We start from the raw sequence: 20,712 nt of genomic DNA, 5'->3' as shown, positions 1-20,712 counted from the left end.
GGTTACTACTCTAAAGTCTAAACTAAGAAAAATAAACATTTTCCATTTTTTTGCTTTTATTGACTATTGAGAGATGAGCATCCACTTTAGTAAACTCCGACTCTAGCTAGATGTACCATTGGAGACGTTTGAAATAACCATTAGTAAACCAAAGAACAGCAAATTACTAAAATTACCAATCTGAATACCCAAGACTCATCAAGTGTTCAGTAGTCAATTATTGTAAGGTAAATAATTTATATTAGTAGTGTCATAACAAATATGACCGCATAGCGCAGTGGATTAGCGCGTCTGACTTCGGATCAGAAGGTCGTGGGTTCGACTCCCACTGTGGTCGTTTTCTTTTCTTACACTTTTTTCTCTGTTATTAATTTGATCTTGCGACTTTCTTATGATTTTTTAAATTTCTTTTACAAAATTACAAACCATTTATTTTAGAAAAATATATGAAAAGGATAAATCATGATTAGAGTGATGGGAATCTATACCAAATAGGAGGAATTAGTTAATGCTGAATTTTGATCAAACAAGTATCGGACCTTCACAACAAGGGGTCTGAATTATGACATTCAAGACGGTCCATGGTATTCCAAAATCGGGTAGGTTTTGGGGGACTGTTGCTCTCTCCAGTTTGCACTTGGGTCCGTTTGTGCACCACTCCGCTACCAAGTATGGGGTTCGTGAGTAGAAGAGAGTAGCACAAATCTCTCTGTTTTCACCTTTTTTTTTTTTTTTTTTTTTTTGTCCTCACCTTATTTGATAAAGGGTGAATTTGTGTAATAACCAAAATAAAAAAAGGTATGAAAAAAATAACAGCTAATAAAAAAAATTAGGTGAGTAACCAACCATTGGTCAATATACATATTTTTTGAATATAGGGTTCTATACATTCTAAATTTAAACATAGTGAACTATTCATTAGCCTCTCTTTCTATTTTAAGAAAAACCTAATTTTGGAGGTTTAAAAGGTTATGATGAAGCATAAAAAAATTCCTATCAATTTCTCCATTGTTTTTCAAAAAACATTCTTCTTGTTAGTAAAAATGGTGATGGACAGAGAAGAAAGGAGAAGAAAAATTATGGAACGAGGATCAGATCGTTTGGCGTTAATCACAGGCCAAATACATAACTTTGATCCTTCATCACCGTCGTCTTCTTCCTCATCGTCATCTTCTCACAACCGCACATACAGCGAATCTAGTTTCATGCCACAAACTCAATCTGCGCATCATCTTATCCAAGAAAGCCCATCTCTTAAGTACCATTTCAAAGGTACGTACACAAATAAGCTAAAACTATATATATATATATATATCTTCTCTTTCGTTTAACATTCTTCGTATGATAAAAATTTATGCATGTTGAAAAATATTAACATACCTATTAACACACTTTTGCGTGTGAAACCATCGAGACTTGAATTTGTTAATAGTTTATTATTGTCTTTGCTACGTATGAAAGCAGAGGAAGTAAAGGAAAGATCAGAAGAACCAAAACTTTCGTCGAGTGCTCTTAACAAACCCTCAAAAAGTGAACCAATTGCAAAACCAGAAGAAGCAACGAGATCAGTAAAGAGTCAGAATCAACGACCTAGGAGTTTCTTCAGCTCCAAGAAACTTAACGCTAGCATCATAAGCTCAGAAAGAACTCGGAGTTTGAGCTCTCTCGCGATAGCTGCGTTTGTGATTCTACTCCCGAGATTGAACATTATAAGCTCAGGCAGTGTCTTGACTCTGAGACCTCTTTGGCTGCTGATTCTTACAGACTGTGCTATTGTAATGTCTCATCTGACCGTGGAAGCATCTGGAGGAGGATTGGGCCATGAGATGGAAGATGAAGGAAAGAGTAAAAATGGTGAAAACTGGTCTGATGCAGAGAAGCTTCTAGAAAGAGGAGTTGTTGTGTATCAAGCTCTTCGTGGAATGTTCATAGATTGTAGTCTTTATATGGTTGTTGTTATTTGTGGAGACTCTATTCTCTAAGTTTTTTTTTTCTGTTTTCTAAAGTTTTCCTTCATATTCACAATTTTGATATTGTCACTTTCTTTATGGAAAATAAAACTAATATTTTTTTCCAATTTCTTGGAGTATTTCTTCTTTTTTTTTTTAGTTTTTTCTTGCCCTATATGATTTCAGACGGGAACGTCTCAATTATTTTGTAACAAAGGTAATGATTACTGCTTTTTAGCTTTATGTATCTTTCCTTATCTTCAATGTAGTTCTACTAGAAAGTACTCATATAAAGAAGAAAATGGTATTTTTCTTAGACGTATTGAAAAGTAGGCCAAAACTTTCAAACATCTAGCTGCTCTTTCTATCTTGATATTAAAATTAAAAACACAATACGAAAGTAAGGATATCAAAATCTATGAAAAAATAGTTTCTTATGAGATAACATTTTGTAACCTTTTAACTCATAACACCAAGTAAATAAATAGGTACCTGAAAAGGGTAAGATTATCTAAAGAAGATGAGTGACAATGAGAAACCCAAAGAGAGAGGAAGTGGTGATGTCCTAATCGACCCACTCCCACTGCTTATCCTCTCCAATCACTTCATTTCCTCTTTACCATATAAATCTTAAAATCTCCAAATCCATTTTTGTTTCATATAAAGAGAGTATGGTCCACCATTTCTCATTTTTTCACCAAAACATACTTTCATAATAATAATTAGTTTCGTTGCTTTACAAAATTCATAACGATATATATTATGTCATCAAATTATCTTCTTTAAAAGTTTTATATCGGATATACACTAGAACAAATTAATTTCTGACCTCATGGTTTCTTTCCGAACACAACTCTCAAGATGTGCATCAAAACCATTAGCCACGTGTGAACGTTTCGATTTATTGTTTGGCGACAACTCTTCTACACAATGCCTAAAAGATAAATATGTAATTAAATTATTTTTAATTTCAAAAAAGCGTGACTAGTTTTATTTATTGCTTTTTTTTTTTGTCATCAAGAGTGACTAGTATTTATACTCGACGTGTCTCTTCTTTTCGTAAACCACACACACAACATCTTAAATAAGAAGAATCTTTAAAAAATGTGTTACAAAATTCTTCCACCTCTTGTTGTTATTCCTTCGGGGAGCTTCCACGAAAATACTCCGGTGGCAGAAGTGACGACAGTAGCAACCGTAAAGTCAGAGGTGGAAACCACAGCTGGTCACCGTAACGGTGGCGGTGGAAAGAAGAAGTGTGTATGTTCACCGTCGAAGCATCCAAGATCGTTCAAGTGTAGGTATCATCAACATGAATATCAATGGCTTCCTTCATCTTCTTCTTCTTCTTCTTCGACTCTCCACAAATAACACATATCATCCAATTCATCATGTAATCAATAATTATAGTTTTTATATTTTATTACTCATGGTTATTTAATTTGAGTATTTCAATCAAAGTAGAAATTGTGTTGTGGTTCTTGTTTTTTTTTTGTATTACGATGTTGTTTAATCCCCCAAAATTCTAAAACTCGGCAGAAATATTCGTTTTAAAGTAATACGTGGTTACTCTAGTTTCTCTATAATTAATCGTTTTCGCTTCTAATCGATCACAAAAAAAAGACAAAATTGTGAGACTTCACATGTATTTAAGGCATTTCCACATGGTCTAATCAAATTATTTAACGATTAATCTTATAATGACAATATGAGATATTGTGTCGAGATGGATTGGTAACAAAGTTGTCACATCTCGAAACTGATAAGCGATAAGGAGGAAACATCAAATGCAACTATGACTAGATAAATGTGGGGAAGCACATAATTTCATTAGTGAACATTCATTAACACTAACATATGTGAAGGTCAATCATCATAGGCTCATAGCCCATGAATATAATTGATCTCGTCGATGATATACAGAAGAGTCAACCCATTCTGGTACATGTAAAAAGTTCCCCGCACACAAACTAATTCAAAAGACACGTTGCCTCAATGATTTGGTTTGGTTTGGTTCAAGACAAGACTCATCATCTTTAATTTTGTTTTCTTTCTATTCAAATCATTTAAAGTAGGCAAACGCTATATTTTAGGATTAATTTTAAGCTATATCCTAATTTTTATTACAAATATAAATCTACATTATAAACATTTAGTATTTGAAAATACTTTATATCATATTTAAATAATATTTTTGTCCTTAATTATCACAAGATTACTAGTAACACTTTCAATATTATAAAAAGTTAGGATAATACTTCAAATTTAATCTTAGTATGGTAGCATTCTTGATGAGGTGATGCCCTGGTGTATAAATTGTAGTTGCATAAGTAATAATAACGGACTTGAAAAGCATTCGGTAAGCTTGTTAAGATGTCTTCCATATACATAAAATCATAATTAATTATAAGTTATCTCAATTTTTGTTGCAATTAAAAACTAAGATGTATTTAAGATATTAGTATACCGTTTGTATTCTTCGATCTAAACCGAAGAAGTCCTCTTAAAACAGGATCTAAAGTATAAATATAATCTAATGCATAAGATCAAGCTACATAAAAGTTATTGTTAGTATCTCAATTGTCTAGTGTATTGAGGATATAGCGACATATTTCTTAAAAAGTGATTAAAAATCTCAAAAATCACTAAAAGTTCATAGCGATCAATCAACTTCAATAGTTTTATTCTATTAAATATCGATTATATTTTTAATAATGTATAAAAATATAAGGAAGAAGGAAGAAAGAAGAAGATTTACTTAAGTAAGCAATTTGAGGTTGCTGATCAGAGTCCATATCATTAGCTAGTTGTTCAATGTGAACCAATTCTTTATATTTTTGTTCTTCTTTTGCTTTAAGTTGCTTAATTTTCTCCAAAAAGTCTTCATAATGCTTATTATGACTAGTCATGTTTTGTTATGGATTGATTTCCTAAAACCTGCATATACCTCATCCAGATATTCATGAAACCAAAAATTCACATCAATTACTTCAAATCATTAACTCATAGTAGGTAACCATGTTTCAAAAAAGAAAAAAACAGCATAAATTAGAGCATTCGCACAACAATACTAAATAAATTAGAGCATCACATACTTAAGTAAAGCTTAAATAAATACAAATGTATTTAAGTAAATTTTTATCTTTAGAAAGAACTATACAGTAGCATGCCGTAAAATTGAGTGTTCTTGTAAAAGTTGGTATATTTATAAAAATCTCCATATATTTAAAGTACAAAATGAAACAATTTTTACAAAAAAAGCTTAGCACTAGCACAACAAACTGTTTTATTCTAAAATAAATTTATTTAAATTGGTATTGGTATTTTTAAAAAACACTTATGAATTGATTATTTTGAAAAAATAGAAATAGAAATTAATGTTTTACGATCAGTGAATATCTACTAAATTCGTTAAAATTGTTCAATTTGATTTGGTTTTGGTGAAAAAAAATCTAATGAGTAGCCACCACATATAGCCTTTGTAGTATGAATGATTTAAATGTGGTTTGGATTTTGGTTCGATTTAAAATTTTAGTAATAAACATATATATGTCCTTAATTTTTCAAGAGAAATTAATTTAAAATTGGTGTGGTTCTTTTGTTGGATTGATGATTCGTATTCGATTTCTCATACAAAATTTGCATTCAGTTAAACAACTTTAACTGTATTATTGCGATGTACAATTCGATTTCTAATAATAAGTCGAAAATTTTATTCGGTTGGGATCAGGTCGGTTTATCATAAAACAACCCTTTAATCTAGAAATGGGCTATAGACTGATCTGTTAAGGTTTTAAGTGGGCTTTAACTGAAAGCCCATACCCGACCATGGCGAAGCGCCGATTAAAAACGCCAACTTCCGAGTAAGAAATACAAAGAAGACGAAGAAGAAGAGTGGAATGAATTGGAACTAACGAGGAGACGAATAAGATCTGAGTGAGTTAAAAAGCTATCATGTCAAAGAATACTGAATCTTCTTCTTCACTTCCTACTCAAAGGTATAAGCTTTGTGGTACTCTCTGTGGTCTCTTTTATATTCTTCGATCAAACTCTTGCTTCGATCTCGTTTACTACAGCTTTTTCCTGCTTGGGTCATTGTAAAGTACTGAACTTTTCAGTCAACAATGAACCGAATTCATTAGTTTCTTTGCTCTGCTGACTTACAGATTTTGAGATCGATTCATTTGGTTATGTCTGTCTCAAACTCCAATCTTGATGTGTTTATGATCTCTGATCTCCATCTCTTGGTTTCAATCTCTTTGCTTTTACATGATGATCTAAGATATCTTGGATCAGTTTTCCCAGTTCTTGTTCAATAAACTAGTGATACACATTGGCTCTGTAGAGCATTCTTTACAATTTGTCAATTTCAGATTTGTAATTTTGTGTTCCATGTGACTCATCCTACCTCATATGCACGTTTTCTTTTGTAAAGTTGTTCTGTGGTCCTTTCTTTGCCCCATTGTAGTTTTGTGGCCGTGGTCAACTTATGAATAAAGTTCTTCTTTTTATTGTGTGTGTGTGGTCTTTAGTTTGATGTAGTATCAATCTCAAGAGTACATTGATTTAAATATTAACAAGCTATTATGATACTATGTTGCGGCTTTGTTTCGGTTTAATTACTTACTTGCTTTTGATCTTTTGTGTTTTTTTTGCTTTGACAGGTTGTTAGGTAAAGTGGCATTGATTACTGGAGGAGCCACTGGGATAGGAGAGAGCATTGCTCGTCTGTTCCACAAGCACGGCGCAAAAGTCTGCATTGTTGATTTGCAAGATGATCTCGGAGGTGAGGTATGTAAAAGTCTGCTTAACGGTGACTCGGGGAAGGAGACAGCTTGTTTCATCCATGGTGATGTTAGCAAAGAAGGCGACATTAGCAATGCGGTTGACTTTGCAGTCAAGCAATTCGGAACGCTTGACATACTTATCAACAATGCAGGCTTATGCGGAGCACCATGCTCTGATATCCGTACTAGTAGTTTGACTGAATTTGAGAAGATCTTTGATGTGAACGTGAAAGGAGCTTTTCTCGGGATGAAACATGCAGCTCGTGTAATGATCCCTGAGAAGAAAGGGTCTATAGTTTCCTTGTGTAGTGTAGGAGGTGTTGTGGGAGGTGTTGGTCCGCATGCTTATGTTGGTTCCAAGCACGCTGTTCTAGGCTTGACTAGGAGTGTTGCAGCCGAGCTTGGACAGCACGGGATACGTGTGAACTGTGTTTCACCTTATGCGGTTGCAACCGAACTTGCGATGGCTCATTTGCCAAAGGAAGAGAGAACGGAAGATGCATTTGTTGGTTTCAGGAACTTTGCGGCTTCAAACGCAAATCTAAAAGGGGTCGAACTGACGGTTGATGATGTAGCAAACGCTGTTCTGTTTTTGGCGAGCGATGAAGCGCGGTACATAAGCGGAGATAATCTGATGATTGATGGAGGGTTCACTTGCACTAACCACTCTTTTAGAGTCTTCAGGTGATTGATACATTTTGCTAATGGATATTGTTGAATGGTTTACTGTCAATTTATCATGTCTCTTGGATATTTTAACTGTGGAGCTTATTGTGGACTTCTGGTTTTCATTGTTACCTTTAGAGATTTGTAGAAACATATCTTTTTGATGTGCTACAATTTCTTTTTGATAATGCTGTTTACTAAACAATGATTTTAGTGAAACCAAACATAATCTCTTGTGCTCTCTAGATCAAATGCTACAAATTTGAACCAGTCTGATCATTAGCGTATAGGAGGAATGTAATAATTTGATTATTGGTTAATTATAATATCTTACTTGCATTACAAATTACATTAAAAAAATCCGATATTGGATTGGGCACATTTACAATCATATTCATCTCCACTGCCCTCCACAACGGCGCCTTGTTCTTCCGGCTCTCCCCTCTCCACAATCATATTCATCTCCAAGATCATAATGTTCATATTCTTTACCATGTAAATCTTGGTTTTGTTCCGAATAAATTACCAAATAACAAAAACAAAAGATATAAAAAACAGAAAAACCAAATTATGATCTGTATAACATGTATTATTCTTCCATCCTCTATATAATATTTTGTAATATCACAATAGTAATCATTTAGAATAGAAAAAAACTCAGAGGTAACCAAAAAAACAATTTACCGCATAATTTCTTGTTGCTCTCTAAATCAAGTGCTGTAAAACCAACATTTTTTCTCAAAAATCCGAGTGGCGTCTAAGAATATAATATTTTAAATATTAGTTGACTCTCTATTCTCTAGTAGCATTACAAAATTACATTTGAAACAAAAACTACAAAAAAAAAAAAAAAAAAAGATCTGAATACAAAAAGAATATCATAATGATGATGTCTCTTGAATTAGACAGGACTACAACTTTGACGAGATATTGTCTGATTAACTGTATTTACTTCAATCCCACATGCCACTTTTGCCTGTTTCATCAAAATAATTAAAACACACAAAAATCATTAATCTGATAAGAATAAAATTGTATCCAATTGTCTCACATCTACAATTAATTACTGATAATCTATCTAAACTAGAAAGTCTAATTAACAATTATGAGAATTTAAAATCAGGAATTAATCATTTGCGTAAAAATCCAGAGTTCCTTACCTTTAAAGGGAAACGGAAGAACAAAACGCCAAGTTTTCCGTTAGTCTCCGTAACGGTGTCAAACTCAACGGAGCCTTTAGCCAAATCGTGAATCAAGTGAATGACGTCAGGAAACACCGTGACGCCGTCAAGCTCCGCCTCCGCGTCAAGGTAAGAAGTACCAAAAGCCGTCACGTGCCCGCCATCGGAGCTCACGTGACCTAACGTCTTCCCTCTGTAGTCAACGGCGACGTCAAGGTCCGTGAAGTCGAAAGAGTACACGTCAGCGTTGGATACCTTAAGCGTGACGAGCACCGTCATGTCGATAGACGGAACCGGACGGCGGTGAACGCGCACGTGGGAAATCTTGACACGTTCGATCTTGATGCGTGGATCGGACGGCCAGAAGATGTAGATGAGGATCGAGGCGAAAGATATGAGAAATACAGAGATGACGAAACGGCGTCGTGAGGTAGAAGAAAGATGCGATGATGATGATGAGATTAGAACGGTGTCGTTTGGATCGTGACTTGATGTTGAAGGTAAAGGTTTATAGTCCGGTAATGACGGAGTTGCTTTAGGGTCTGATCCGGCCATAGCTCATGAGAGAGGAGATGTTTTGGTTGGTACGACCATGAATATATATATTTGTGACGATGTGATGTTATTTTATTTTGTTATTAGTTAAGTGAATTATTGAAGACTTTATTAATTTTATAAATGTTTCTAGTCTCATCTGTAGGTAGAGATTAGAAGGCTGTACCGGTTTAAATCCCTCTTACCGGTTATAAATCGAAAGGCTATACATAGACCATCTCCAATGGTAAGAAGTCTTTATGGGTTTTTTCCAATATTTAATAGTTAAATTTTGCAAATTCTGAAGTTTAGAAATTCAAGAAGGTTCTTAATTTTACTTTCTACAATGGTTAATGAAGTTCTTAAAAAAAAAAATTTTGAAAATGTAAAATGTATATAGCAAAATGTATGTACACAATTAAACAAGTTGGTTCACCAAGTATTATCTTCTTCTACTCAACATGAATAACCGACTAACACAAAAACTTGACACCACATAGACGAAAACCAACCGTATGTCCAATGAAAACCAGAACGAGGCACAATCGTATGTCCAAAGCAACTTTGTCTTCTTCATCGCCATAGTGTTGCATGAAGCTCATATGACCAAAACATTCCATTTTAAAGAAAATGTATTGACCAAAACATTCCATTTTAAAGAAAAAGTCAATGGCGAACCGCTGGTTCCAGAGAATCGTCATTCCGGCCAATTTCCTCCTTCAGCTTCGGCTGAAAGCAGTCCCAATCGTCCCCCACCCTTTTCTCCTGACCCTCCTGACCTTAGCCCATTCCCCTCCTTTTATGAATTCCCTCCTCTTTCCCCCATTTCTCTTGTATCTTACCAACTACACTCCCCTCAAACTGATTACATTGATCCTGAGAGAGTGATTCTAGCACTACCAGCCCATCATAAATCTACTCTTGTGGTAGTGAACGCTCAGGCACAGGAAATCCTAAACTCGTATCATGCTTCCCTAAGACAAAACCCTAGATCTGAAACTCGAGCTACAGTTGCAGTTGGAAACAATGTAGCTCAGACATATGGTTTATAAGCCACCACCCCCCCCCAAAGGTGGTTCATCGCTTCATCAAAGCTACTCAATCTGCTAGTACTCAGCTAGTCGGTCAAACATTTTCTCAGGTTGCTCCGGGTCCAACTGCTACTGATGCTGCTCACTCTCATTCTGCTGAAACCCAGAATTCAGCTGCTCCTACTCTTATCTCAAGCGCCCCAACTCCTCCAGTTACTGGGTCTCTCTCTCCTGAAGTAGTAGTCCCTGTCCCCCAAATTCAAGTATCCTCAATCCCAACAACCAGTTCTTCGGAAGTAACCACTCTGTCTCATGCTCAAAACCGTGTTCCCCCGCAAAGTCCCACTGTTCCTCCTCAAACCAAGCCAGCTCATTCTCTAGCTCAAAAACTAAAATCCGTTGCGGACAGGTCGCTCACAAGGCTAGCCCCGGTTGAACTTTCGTCTGCAGGAAAGCCTCGTGTCACAATCTCGGACTCTGTCTTCCATGAAGGTGCTAAAATCCATAAGGATTTCATTATTGGTCGTTTCAAAGGTAGACTGCCAACCTACAAGCATATCCAAAGTGTTCTTAGTCACATTTGGGGTAAAGGTCAAAGGTTAGAAATCCACCTCAATCACACCAATAACTCAATGCTAGTCAGGTTGCCAAATGAATACTTGCGAACAAGGATCCTTGAAAAGAAATTGTGGTATATTGGGGAATGTATGTTTTTGGTGGCTCAGTGGGATGCTTCGGGTGGCGCAAGCACTGATCTTGATGCGATCCCCATCTGGGCACATCTCAAAAGAATGCCTTTTGATCTGATGCATCACAAAGGTATTAGCCTGGTTGCTGGACTAGTTGGTGAACCTAAAGAGATGGATGAGTTTACAAAGAATTTGGTAAGCCTCTCCGTTGCCCATGTTAAAGTTGAAAGAAATCTCAATGAACCCTTACCTTCCTCAGTGGAAGTGGAAAGGGAGAGTGGTGAAGTCATTACTATCGAGGTTGAGTATCCGTGGATCTCGCCTACGTGTACTCACTGCAAGGAGATAGGTCATGTAATCAGATTCTGTCCGTCTGTAACCCCTTCCTGGACGCAAACGAAAAAATCATCAGTCAAAGAAATTGTACAAAGCACCGCAGTTAAAGCTAATGAAACAAAGGGACCAACTACACATGTAAGTGTGCCTGGATCCCTTCCAAAGACTACTACTGAAGTTGGCTGTTCGTCGGGGCCTTCTTCAAGGAGCCAGCATGCCCCACCTCCTGAACACAGTTCCTCTCCCCATCAGCCTCAAAAAACCACTAAAGTGCTCATCCCCTCTAAAAACGGTTCCACCTTGACCCCCACTCAAAGAGCTACTTCTAATCCTTTCGATGTTGTAGCTAAGCCTCCTTTGCCACACCCTTCTGTTCCACCTTCTTTTCATGCACCTGTTTCAACCCCAGTTCTCTCGCCCACTAAGAAAACTGACCCCCTCTCTAAAACCATTGTCACCTCTTTGCCTACTGAAATGGTTTTAGACTCCCCTCCTGCTGCTTCTGAGAAGCATCTTCCTATCCAGGAGGATGTTTCTACTAGTTCTTAAACCCTTTTTCTTTTTCCATGTATATACAACCTTTTTGTTGGAATATTCGAGGTCTTAATGATCCGGATAAGCATCGGCCTTTTGTGTCTTGGCTAAATTTTCATAAGCCAACTTTTGGTGCTATTCTTGAAACCCATATAAGAGAACCTAACTTGAACCGTGTTATGAGCCTTACCTGTCCTGGTTGGCACTACGCCTCTAACCACAACTCTGATGACAGTGGAAGAATTATTGTCATTTGGAAAGCTCCGGCTGTAGCTACAGTCATCCACCAATCCAAAAACCTGCTCACCTGCGAAATCACCATTCAGGGTGGTCATAGGTTTTTCTTCACAGTTTTGTATGCGCCTAATACTGGTGAAGAGCGAACTGACCTTTGGTATGCACTCTTGGGGCTCCAACAGAGACTAATGCTTGACTCCAATCCTTGGATCTTGTGTGGTGACTTTAACCAAATTATCCACCCCGTAGAGCACTCTAGTCCTGATGTCAATCGGTTAACTTCTCTTATGCTGGAGCTAAGGGACTGTCTGTTACAACTGGAGTTATTTGATTTGCGTTTTCAAGGATCCCTGTTCACCTGGTCAAACAAAAGTGTTTCTAATCCCATTGCAAAGAAGCTAGACAGAGTATTAGCAAACAACCACTGGCTTACTACCTACCCCAATAGTGTTGTCTCCTTCCTAGCCCCTAAAATTTCTGATCATTCTCCATGCCTTTTAAACCTCTTTGCACCCCTACCCTCAGTCGGTATAAAGCCTTTCATTTTTTTTAACTTTCTGACCAAATACCCTGATTTTCTCCACACGGTTGATACTGCTTTGAACTTGGCCGGAATTCTGCATTCTCAGGAAACATGTTTGTCAACTTTGAGTGCAAAACAAAAAACTTTAAAGAGAGAATTAAAAACACTTTCTCGAGAGAACTTCTCGGATATTCAAAACCGAGTGAGAGAGACTAACATGTTGCTTCAATCTGTGCAGGTCCAAGCTTTGACGAATCCCACCCCTGCTCTGTTTCAACAAGAAAAAGACATTCAATCAAAATGGGAGTTTCTCAGGAAAATAGAGGAAGCTTATTTCAGACAGAGATCCCGTATTAACTGGCTAAAAGAGGGAGATCTAAATACTACCTATTTCCATCGGATTATGCAAATGCGGAATGCTTTTAACGCCATTAGATCCTTTACCTCTGCCTCAGGATTTTTCATTGAAGATCCTATTGAGATGAGCAATCTAGCCGTAGGTCGATTCCTGTTGCCTACTATGTGCCGCCGAACCGGAGAGCCGGGACCATATTTTCTTTGACTGCTCGTTTGCTTGGTTGGTGTGGCGTACTGTTGCGGAGCGGTGTTTATTTACCCCTTCTAGATCGTGGTCTATGACGCTTCAGAGTCTCTTATCATTCAGGGGATCTCGGGTCTTAAAGAAACTCCTCCTTCTGGCCTGGCAAGCTACAATCTACACGCTATGGACGGAGAGAAACTATCGGCTTCATCTAAACAACTACAAATCCTCTGATCTTCTACTTCGCCAGATTGACAACATCGTCCGGAACAGAGCCTCAAGCTTTCGTGATACGAACCCGACGCTCTCTCTTGACCTTCTCCACCTTTGGTTCTCCAACTATGCGAGGACGATACCCTAATTGCAAACACCTAATTCCTGGCTGTGATCTGAGAAAACAAACTTTCCATCAATAAGTCTTCGGGTGGCAATAATTGAAGTTGGTTTGGAGTGGTTGGCGAGCTCAACCGTTTTATTGTTTCAATTACAACTACTGGTTCAAGTTGTGGTTCTCTTCTAACTAGGTTTTATCTTTTTAGCTTTACTATTTCTACCGAGCTGGGCTTCTGTATGTTTTAAATTTATCTGGGCTGCGGCCCTGTAAAACCTCATTTGTTTTCTCTCATAGTTTTTAATTAAATACCTTTTAACAAAAAAAAAAAGCTCATATGAATCAGCTTCATAAACCAACGAATTGGTCCCTTTTAACCATGTCCCCCTCTCTGTCTTACAAAAATCATTATGCGTATACTCTCTAGAGATACCAGATGATAAAAGATTACTTCCACTAGGATATGTAATCTATCCATGAGACCAATTTTTTTAATGTATAGAAAACAATGTCAAGTTTTTAGACCAAAATGTTAAAATGTTAGTGCTAATGTTTAATATTCATGACCTTGACTATTTCGGTATATTCTATTGGCTTAACTAGGATTACGAAAAAGGCCAACTGTGCTGAAACTGATGACATTCGGAGGACTTTAGACCGTGGTGAAACTGTATTGCTCAGTTTCGACATCAGGTCCGAAAGATTCTATCTTGTCTCTTGGCTCCAGAGCCAATGTTAAAAGCATTGTCGTGTACCATTGCAAGTAGTCGAACTCTTTTAAACCACAAAGGGAAGTTAGGATGCATTTATTCCGGCAGAGACGAGACATGTATGTGGGTTATGGAGAGTGCTCGGAAACATGAATGGTTCAAGATTACTTTCGACTTGCCAGATAATCCATTGGGTTGTTTGAAAGGTGCTTTCACTGGATTCTCAGGTGTCACCCCTGCTGGTGAGATCTTCGCGACTCAAAATACGTATTTCTTTCATGCGCCCTTGTATGTTTACTACTATGACATGAATCAAAACTTCTTTAGAAGAGTTGAAATCCAAGGTACTAGGCCGGAGAAAGTAACCAGGAAGAATCGTGTCGAGAACACAATGTTGTTGTTGTTGTAGGATTCATGTGTATTATTAATATTAGAAGTCTTTTTAATATCCAATGGTTTAATTGCAATAATTCACAACGCTTTTTTTTAGATTATATATTTTCTTTGTGTGAGTGTGCCATATAAATCTAGCTGCAACCACTGTAAGTCCTTTTGACGATTTTGACAATTTAATTCTCTTTTTATACAAGACTTCAAAACGTGTCTCATGTAATATAACTAACATGACAATCCTAATTGTATTTAAAATAAACTCAAACAACAAAAGCATATAGACTGTCATACAACATGTGGAAATTTCTCTTTTAACCAACTTGTGACCAGATATTCATACAATCTTAGATGAACGAGAGAGTGAGAAATTTAGTTAGGAAACGAGGATCAAAGAACTCATTCTCATTCAGCTTAATTGTGTACATTTACATTTTCTCTTCTTATATGTGTATCACATTTACTAAACCGAAGTTAAGAATCCGGTTAACTCTAATCAATATTAACCAGTTTCATCTATACGCTAATATCCCCCCTCAAGATGGCATGTAGATTGAATTCAAATCCATCTTGCCAATAAGAGAATGAAACTGTCCAGGATGTACGACTTTAGTAAGAACGTCAGCCAGTTGTTGATCCGTCTTGACATGAAGCGTCTTCACAAGACCATTAGTGACTGCTTCTCTGACTTTGTGACAATCCATCTCCAGATGCTTGGTTATTTCGTGAAATACAACATTATTTGCAATGTGAATTGCCGCTGTGTTATCACAGAAGAAAGCAACCGCTTTAGCTTGAGGTACTTGCAGTTCAGTTAGTAGATTCACTAACCATTGAATCTCTTTGACGCCGACACACATTGCACGATATTCAGATTCAACTGAAGACATGGAGACAGTGCTTTGCTTCTTGGACTTCCAGGAGATCAAAGAGGTTCCAAGGAACATGCAAAATCCAGTTGTTGAACGTCGAGAGTCCTTACAAGAACCCCAGTCAGCATCTGTGAAAGCTGTTAAAGTAAGGTCTGCAGTAGCGGAATAGAATAAACCCAGACCAATGCTTCCTTTCAAATAGTGTAACACTCTGTATGCTGCTTGTAAATGAAAAGGCCTAGGAGCAGAAGTAAACTGACATAACCTGTTCACCACATAAGTGATATCGGGTCTGGTTATTGTCAAATACATCATCCTTCCCACCAATCACCTATATTGTTGTGGATCGTCAAGCAGAGGCTCCTTACTATCTTAGACCAGTGACACATATGGATCCATTGGTATAGTAGAAGCCTGACAAGCCAACAAACCAGTTTCTTCGAGTAATTCCAACGTATACTTTCGCTGACAGATGGAGATTCCCTTATTAGATCTTGCAATTTCAAGTCCAAGAAAATAGCGTAATGGTCCTAGATCTCGAAGCTTGAAAGAACTCCGTAGATCAGATTTGAGTTGAGTAACCTCTGCATCATCATTTGATGTGATGATAATGTCATCAACATACACTAGAACAGCAATATATTTTCCTTTCAGATTCTTCACAAACAGTGTGTGATCAGTATGTGATTTCTGAAAACCAAGCTTCATAAGAACAGAGCTAAATTTCATAAACCATTGACGTGAGGCCTGCTTTAAATCGTAGAGAGATTTATTCAACTTACAGACAGGATTTGGTGGTAGTGTCTCTCCTGGTTTTGCAGTATAGCCAGGCGGAAGAGTCATGTAAATTTCTTCATCGAGATTGCCGTTTAGAAAGGCATTAGATATATCCAACTGATGTAAACTCCACTGTTTGGCGGATGCTAAAGCTAAAAGAGTCTTGATTGTAGTCATTTTGGCAACTGGAGAGAAGGTATCAACAAAATCCACACCTTCTTGTTGTGTATATCTTTTTGCTACAAGGCGTACTTTGTATCGTTCTAAGCTTCCATCAGAATTGAGTTTAGTTTTATAAACCCATTTGCAGCCAATAGCATGTTTGTTTGGAGGGAGTGAGCAGATAGTCTAGGTGTGAGTGCTCTCAAGAGCAATAAGTTCCTCATTCATGGCCTCGATCCACTCATCAAATTTCTTGGCTTGTTTGAAAGTAGCAGGTTCTGCAAACTTAGTAACTGCACAAACATATGCTTTATATTCCTCTGTGAAATGTTCATAAGTCATATATGAAGCCAAAGGATAAAGAACATCAGTAGCAGTCAAGTTGCAGTAGTAATCATGTAGGTAGCCAAGTGGTTTAGATATTCTCTTATTCTGTTCAGTGAGAGGATTATCAATTGCAGAAGAATCATTCTCACAACCAGTATCATTCACAATTGTAGAGGATTCCCTCACTACTACAGGAAGTTCACTAGTATCTATGGGAGAATGATTAATATCTACCGCAGAATCCTTCATAGAGACAAAATCAGGGTAAAGAGTAGGCGTACCATCAGCAAAAGGAAAGATGTCTTCATGAAAGGCTACATTTCGAGAAATGTGGATCGTTTGAGTCTCCAAATCCAGCAGTTTGTAACCTTTATACCCTGCAGGATAACCAAGGAAGAGACAAGCTCGTGATCGTGGGTGGAACTTGTGCCTGTTCTTTGACGAGATTGAGCTGTAACATAGACACCCAAAAAATCTTATTCCCTTATAATCTGGTTTCTTCGATGTGAGAACCTGATAGGGTGTTTTATTCTTCATAAGAGGTAAAGGTAGTCTATTAATGAGAAAAACCGAGGTTAATACACAGTCTCTCCAATACTCTAATGGCAGATTGGCTTGAAACATGAGAGACCTTGCTACATTCAAGATGTGTTGGTGTTTTCTCTCCACCACTGAGTTCTGTTCTGGGGTTTCTGGACATGAGTGGTAAGCTATGATTCCTTTGGATCTATAAAGATCTGTGAAAGATAACTCTGGAGCATTATCTGATCTTGCTCTTTTAACAACTGCTTTGTACTGAGTCTCCACCATTCTTAAGAAATCTGGGAAAACAATAAGTACCTCTGACTTATTTCTTAACAGATATAACCATGTCACTCTGCTGTGATCATCCACGATTGTGAGGAAATATTTGTATCCTTCTACAGTTGGCACAGAGAATGGTCCCCAGATGTCAATATGAAGCAAGTAAAAAACATTCTCACATATATTGTTTTGAGACATATAGGGAAGATGTTTCTGTTTAGCTTGGGGACAAATGGCACAATGAAAATCTTTATTTCTCTGTTTAACACCAAGTACATCTGTAATAGATTCTACCTTTGCAAAGATGGATGACCTAATCTATTGTGCCACAAAGCTGTATCTACAACAATATTGACTACACAAGATAAATCTTGATTCCCTGGAACAGTGATCGAAGCTCTATCAAGCACATACTGATTGCAGATTTGTTCACCCATCCCAATCATCAGTCCCCTGATAGGATCTTGTATCATGCAAGATTCTTGATCAAACATAACTTGACAACATAAATCTCTGGTTAACTGGCTTACACTGAGGATATTGAGGCATAATCTGGGATATAAAGGACATTGCTCAAAATCAGAGAATCATTTAGTCTAATCTGACCAATTCCTGCAATCCATATATCTGGTCCAGTAGGTAAGGTCACTGTTTTACCACAAACACTATCAGTCATATGCACAAACAAGCTCTTATCATGTGAAACATGATGAGTAGCACCACTATCTATGATCATAGACCTAGATGACAATGTATTACCGGTGACTCTCAAGATCCCTACAAATTTTAAAGTAGAGGACGAGAAAGCCATACCAGGCAATGCAGTGATAAGACCACCAGAGGTAGATGGCATCGAAGTCTGATCGAGTGGTGTTGAGAGCTGTGAGTTGAAGTAGGCTATGACACTCTGAATTTGATCTTGAGAAAGTGCTCTTGACTGATTGCAGAATGTGTTATCATTGACAGTTGAATCTGTTAAAGTCAGCTGAGCCACTACTGGTTTGTTAGAAGAAGTAATAACCTTTCCCTTATGTTTGAAACCCACTGGATACCCATGTATTTTGTAGCATTTGTCTATAGTGTGACCATTATAACCGCAGTGAGAACAAATGGGCATGCCTGTCTTTTGAGTGTAAGTAGCGTTGACTGATACAAGATTTGTTGGGATCTCAGGGTTGGCCACATGAAAGACTGAAGCACTCTGGACATGAGTGATGCTTCGCTGGCTATAATCCTGGTCAAGTAGGTTGTATACTCCAGCAAGAGTAGGTACATTCTTCTTCATGATTATCTGACTTCGAGCACTTGAATAGGATTCATTTAGACCAGCTAAGAACTTGATGATCTTTGTGTGCTCAGCTTGGACAGACGTAGCTCTGCAACAATTGCAGTTTTGACAGGTTTTAATACAATCCGCTCCATCAAGATCATCCCATAGTGTTTTGAGCTTCGTATAATAGGTTGATAGCTCTGTAGATCCTTGATGAAGAGACCAGATTTGTTGTGTAAGTTGGTAAGATCTTGGCAAGTTCGTGATGTGAAAACGCACAAGTAAGTCTTGCCACATCGCAGAAGCATCTTTGAATCGTAGAATACTTCCATAAATTTCTTTTGTCACAGAATTCAGAATCCAAGATTTCACCATTGCATTACATCTTGACCATATGCGATAATGTGGATGTGTTTCTAATGGTCTAGCAAGAAATCCATCCACAAACGCAAGCTTATTCTTAATATCTAAGGCGGTAGTGATAGCTATATTCCAGGTGTTATAGTTTGTTCCATCAAGTACCTCAGAGATGATATAAGATCCTGGATTGTCGCCGCTGTTCAAGAAGTAAGGAGAATACTGAATTCCATCAAATGCGAATTGTTCTTGTGACATTTGAGATGAGATAGGATTTGGAACACCGAAATATTTTATCGGAATTGAAGAGGAAGTAGGATTGACTCCAATGGAAGCAGGATTGGCTCCAAAAGTAACATGATTCACCGGATTAGATGGATCTTGGAAGTTTCTCACCGGAATAGGTGAATGTGAAGGTGATATCGTCGGAGAAGAAGGGTAACTCGCCGGAATAGGTCGAGTAGTCTTCGATCGAGCTGGAGTTGCTGATTTCGCTGCAGAACCAGAACCGCGAGCTAATCGCTTTGAGGTTCGACGGAGTGTAACCATTTTGAGATCAATTTGTTAGAAATTATCAATCGGAGAAAAGATCCGATCAATTTAGGTCAAAGAAAGTGAAAGAAGATGAAGATCGGGAACAATATCGAAGATGATGAAGTTGATTCATCGCTCTGATACCATGTTAGATGAACGAGAGAGTGAGAAAATTTATGAATAAGAATATCAATTTTCGTATTTTAATAAGAATGCCACGGTAACCTAGAAACTTTGAGTTCTTTCCTCTAGGACCGAAATAGATTTTTTCACCCTAATAAAATTCTGAATATGCAGCAACATCCGCACGTATGGGAAAGAGATCTAGAATCAAGGCCTCTTGCAGGGAAGATATTGGAATTGGACCCCTAGAATCTAGTATTACAGACCCAGATGTAGAGTGAAGATCCGGACATGCAGCCATCCAGAAAAGAGCACTATGATGAGCAATAGTGAAGATCTATATGGGTGTTAAAGGATCTCATGTGCTTTGGCATCTATGTCGCATAGACCAAACACCTCAGTAATCTCATCAAGGCTCATTTCACACTGGTTTGTGTTCGCGAGCTGAAACATCTTCCTACTTGGGAGAACAGAAGAACTACTCAACAAGAAATTTTTCACATGCATCATATTAGTGAGGATTAGACGATAGGAAGAAGAGAAGGGAATAGAAGAGACGACAAATAGAATTAAGGATTTTATTTTTGTCATGTTCTTCCCCAAAAAAAATATTTTCTCATATACACTTGTTATAAAATCATTTTTTATTATTTTTTATTTCTTTTAATATACATATATATATATATATATAAATTTACATGATTGTTAATTTATGATATTATTGGGACCATATTTTATATAGAGATTTCAAAAAAATTATTATCTTATTATCTTATCGAATTTTGTTATTTTTTACACTGATCCGACTTGGTACTAGCAAAAATTATTAATTTATAGAGTATTAATTTATAGAGGTTTTAATGTATTAATTTATTGAGAATATTAATTTAAAAAGTATTAATTAACGGAGGTTATACTCTACTTAGTTGCACAATAACTAATTAATAGACTACTATAACGTACATGAGAAGGATGTTTCAATAATACGCCTTGAAATGGTAAGTAGGCGTGGTTTTGGTTAGGAATCACTAATCTATATAAAAGAAA

The 20,712-nt window shown here is 37.1% G+C and overlaps 5 protein-coding genes, 1 non-coding gene and 1 pseudogene across 6 annotated transcripts; 5 read left to right on the top strand and 2 right to left on the bottom strand.

Annotated features, from left to right (window-relative positions):
- Positions 1–263: 263 nt before the first annotated feature.
- Positions 264–337, top strand: TRNAR-UCG (transfer RNA arginine (anticodon UCG)). Its single transcript has one exon. It is a non-coding gene; the product is annotated as a tRNA-Arg (tRNA).
- A 596-nt stretch (positions 338–933) lies between these two features.
- LOC104778158 (uncharacterized) lies at positions 934–2,077 on the top strand. The gene is made up of 2 exons (XM_010502534.3): positions 934–1,272; positions 1,465–2,077. The coding sequence occupies exons 1-2, from the start codon at positions 972–974 to the stop codon at positions 1,980–1,982; spliced, it is 819 nt and encodes a 272-aa protein (XP_010500836.2). The 5' UTR covers positions 934–971; the 3' UTR covers positions 1,983–2,077.
- Positions 2,078–2,999: 922 nt separating this feature from the next.
- Positions 3,000–3,508, top strand: LOC104778157 (uncharacterized). Its single transcript, XM_010502533.3, has one exon. It carries the CDS (start codon positions 3,054–3,056, stop codon positions 3,318–3,320), a length of 267 nt encoding a protein of 88 aa, XP_010500835.2. The 5' UTR covers positions 3,000–3,053; the 3' UTR covers positions 3,321–3,508.
- Positions 3,509–5,721: 2,213 nt separating this feature from the next.
- Positions 5,722–7,626, top strand: LOC104778156 (xanthoxin dehydrogenase). The gene is made up of 2 exons (XM_010502531.3): positions 5,722–5,947; positions 6,614–7,626. The coding sequence occupies exons 1-2, from the start codon at positions 5,904–5,906 to the stop codon at positions 7,422–7,424; spliced, it is 855 nt and encodes a 284-aa protein (XP_010500833.2). The 5' UTR covers positions 5,722–5,903; the 3' UTR covers positions 7,425–7,626.
- A 547-nt stretch (positions 7,627–8,173) lies between these two features.
- LOC104778155 (uncharacterized) lies at positions 8,174–9,247 on the bottom strand. Its single transcript, XM_010502530.3, has 2 exons — positions 8,563–9,247; positions 8,174–8,378 (listed from the first exon to the last, which is right to left on the bottom strand). Exons 1-2 carry the CDS (start codon positions 9,136–9,138, stop codon positions 8,304–8,306), a joined length of 651 nt encoding a protein of 216 aa, XP_010500832.2. The 5' UTR covers positions 9,139–9,247; the 3' UTR covers positions 8,174–8,303.
- Positions 9,248–11,886: 2,639 nt separating this feature from the next.
- LOC147947831 (uncharacterized) lies at positions 11,887–13,242 on the top strand. The gene is made up of 2 exons (XM_087507468.1): positions 11,887–12,963; positions 13,093–13,242. The coding sequence occupies exons 1-2, from the start codon at positions 11,887–11,889 to the stop codon at positions 13,240–13,242; spliced, it is 1,227 nt and encodes a 408-aa protein (XP_087363594.1).
- A 3,194-nt stretch (positions 13,243–16,436) lies between these two features.
- On the bottom strand, positions 16,437–19,224 carry LOC147947830 (uncharacterized; annotated as a pseudogene).
- Positions 19,225–20,712: the final 1,488 nt, after the last annotated feature.

The sequence above is a fragment of the Camelina sativa genome, chromosome 3, assembly GCF_030686135.1.
Source record: "Camelina sativa cultivar CO46 ecotype springtype chromosome 3, ASM3068613v1".
NCBI lineage: Eukaryota > Viridiplantae > Streptophyta > Magnoliopsida > Brassicales > Brassicaceae > Camelina > Camelina sativa.
This window is presented reverse-complemented; position numbering and strand designations above follow the sequence as displayed.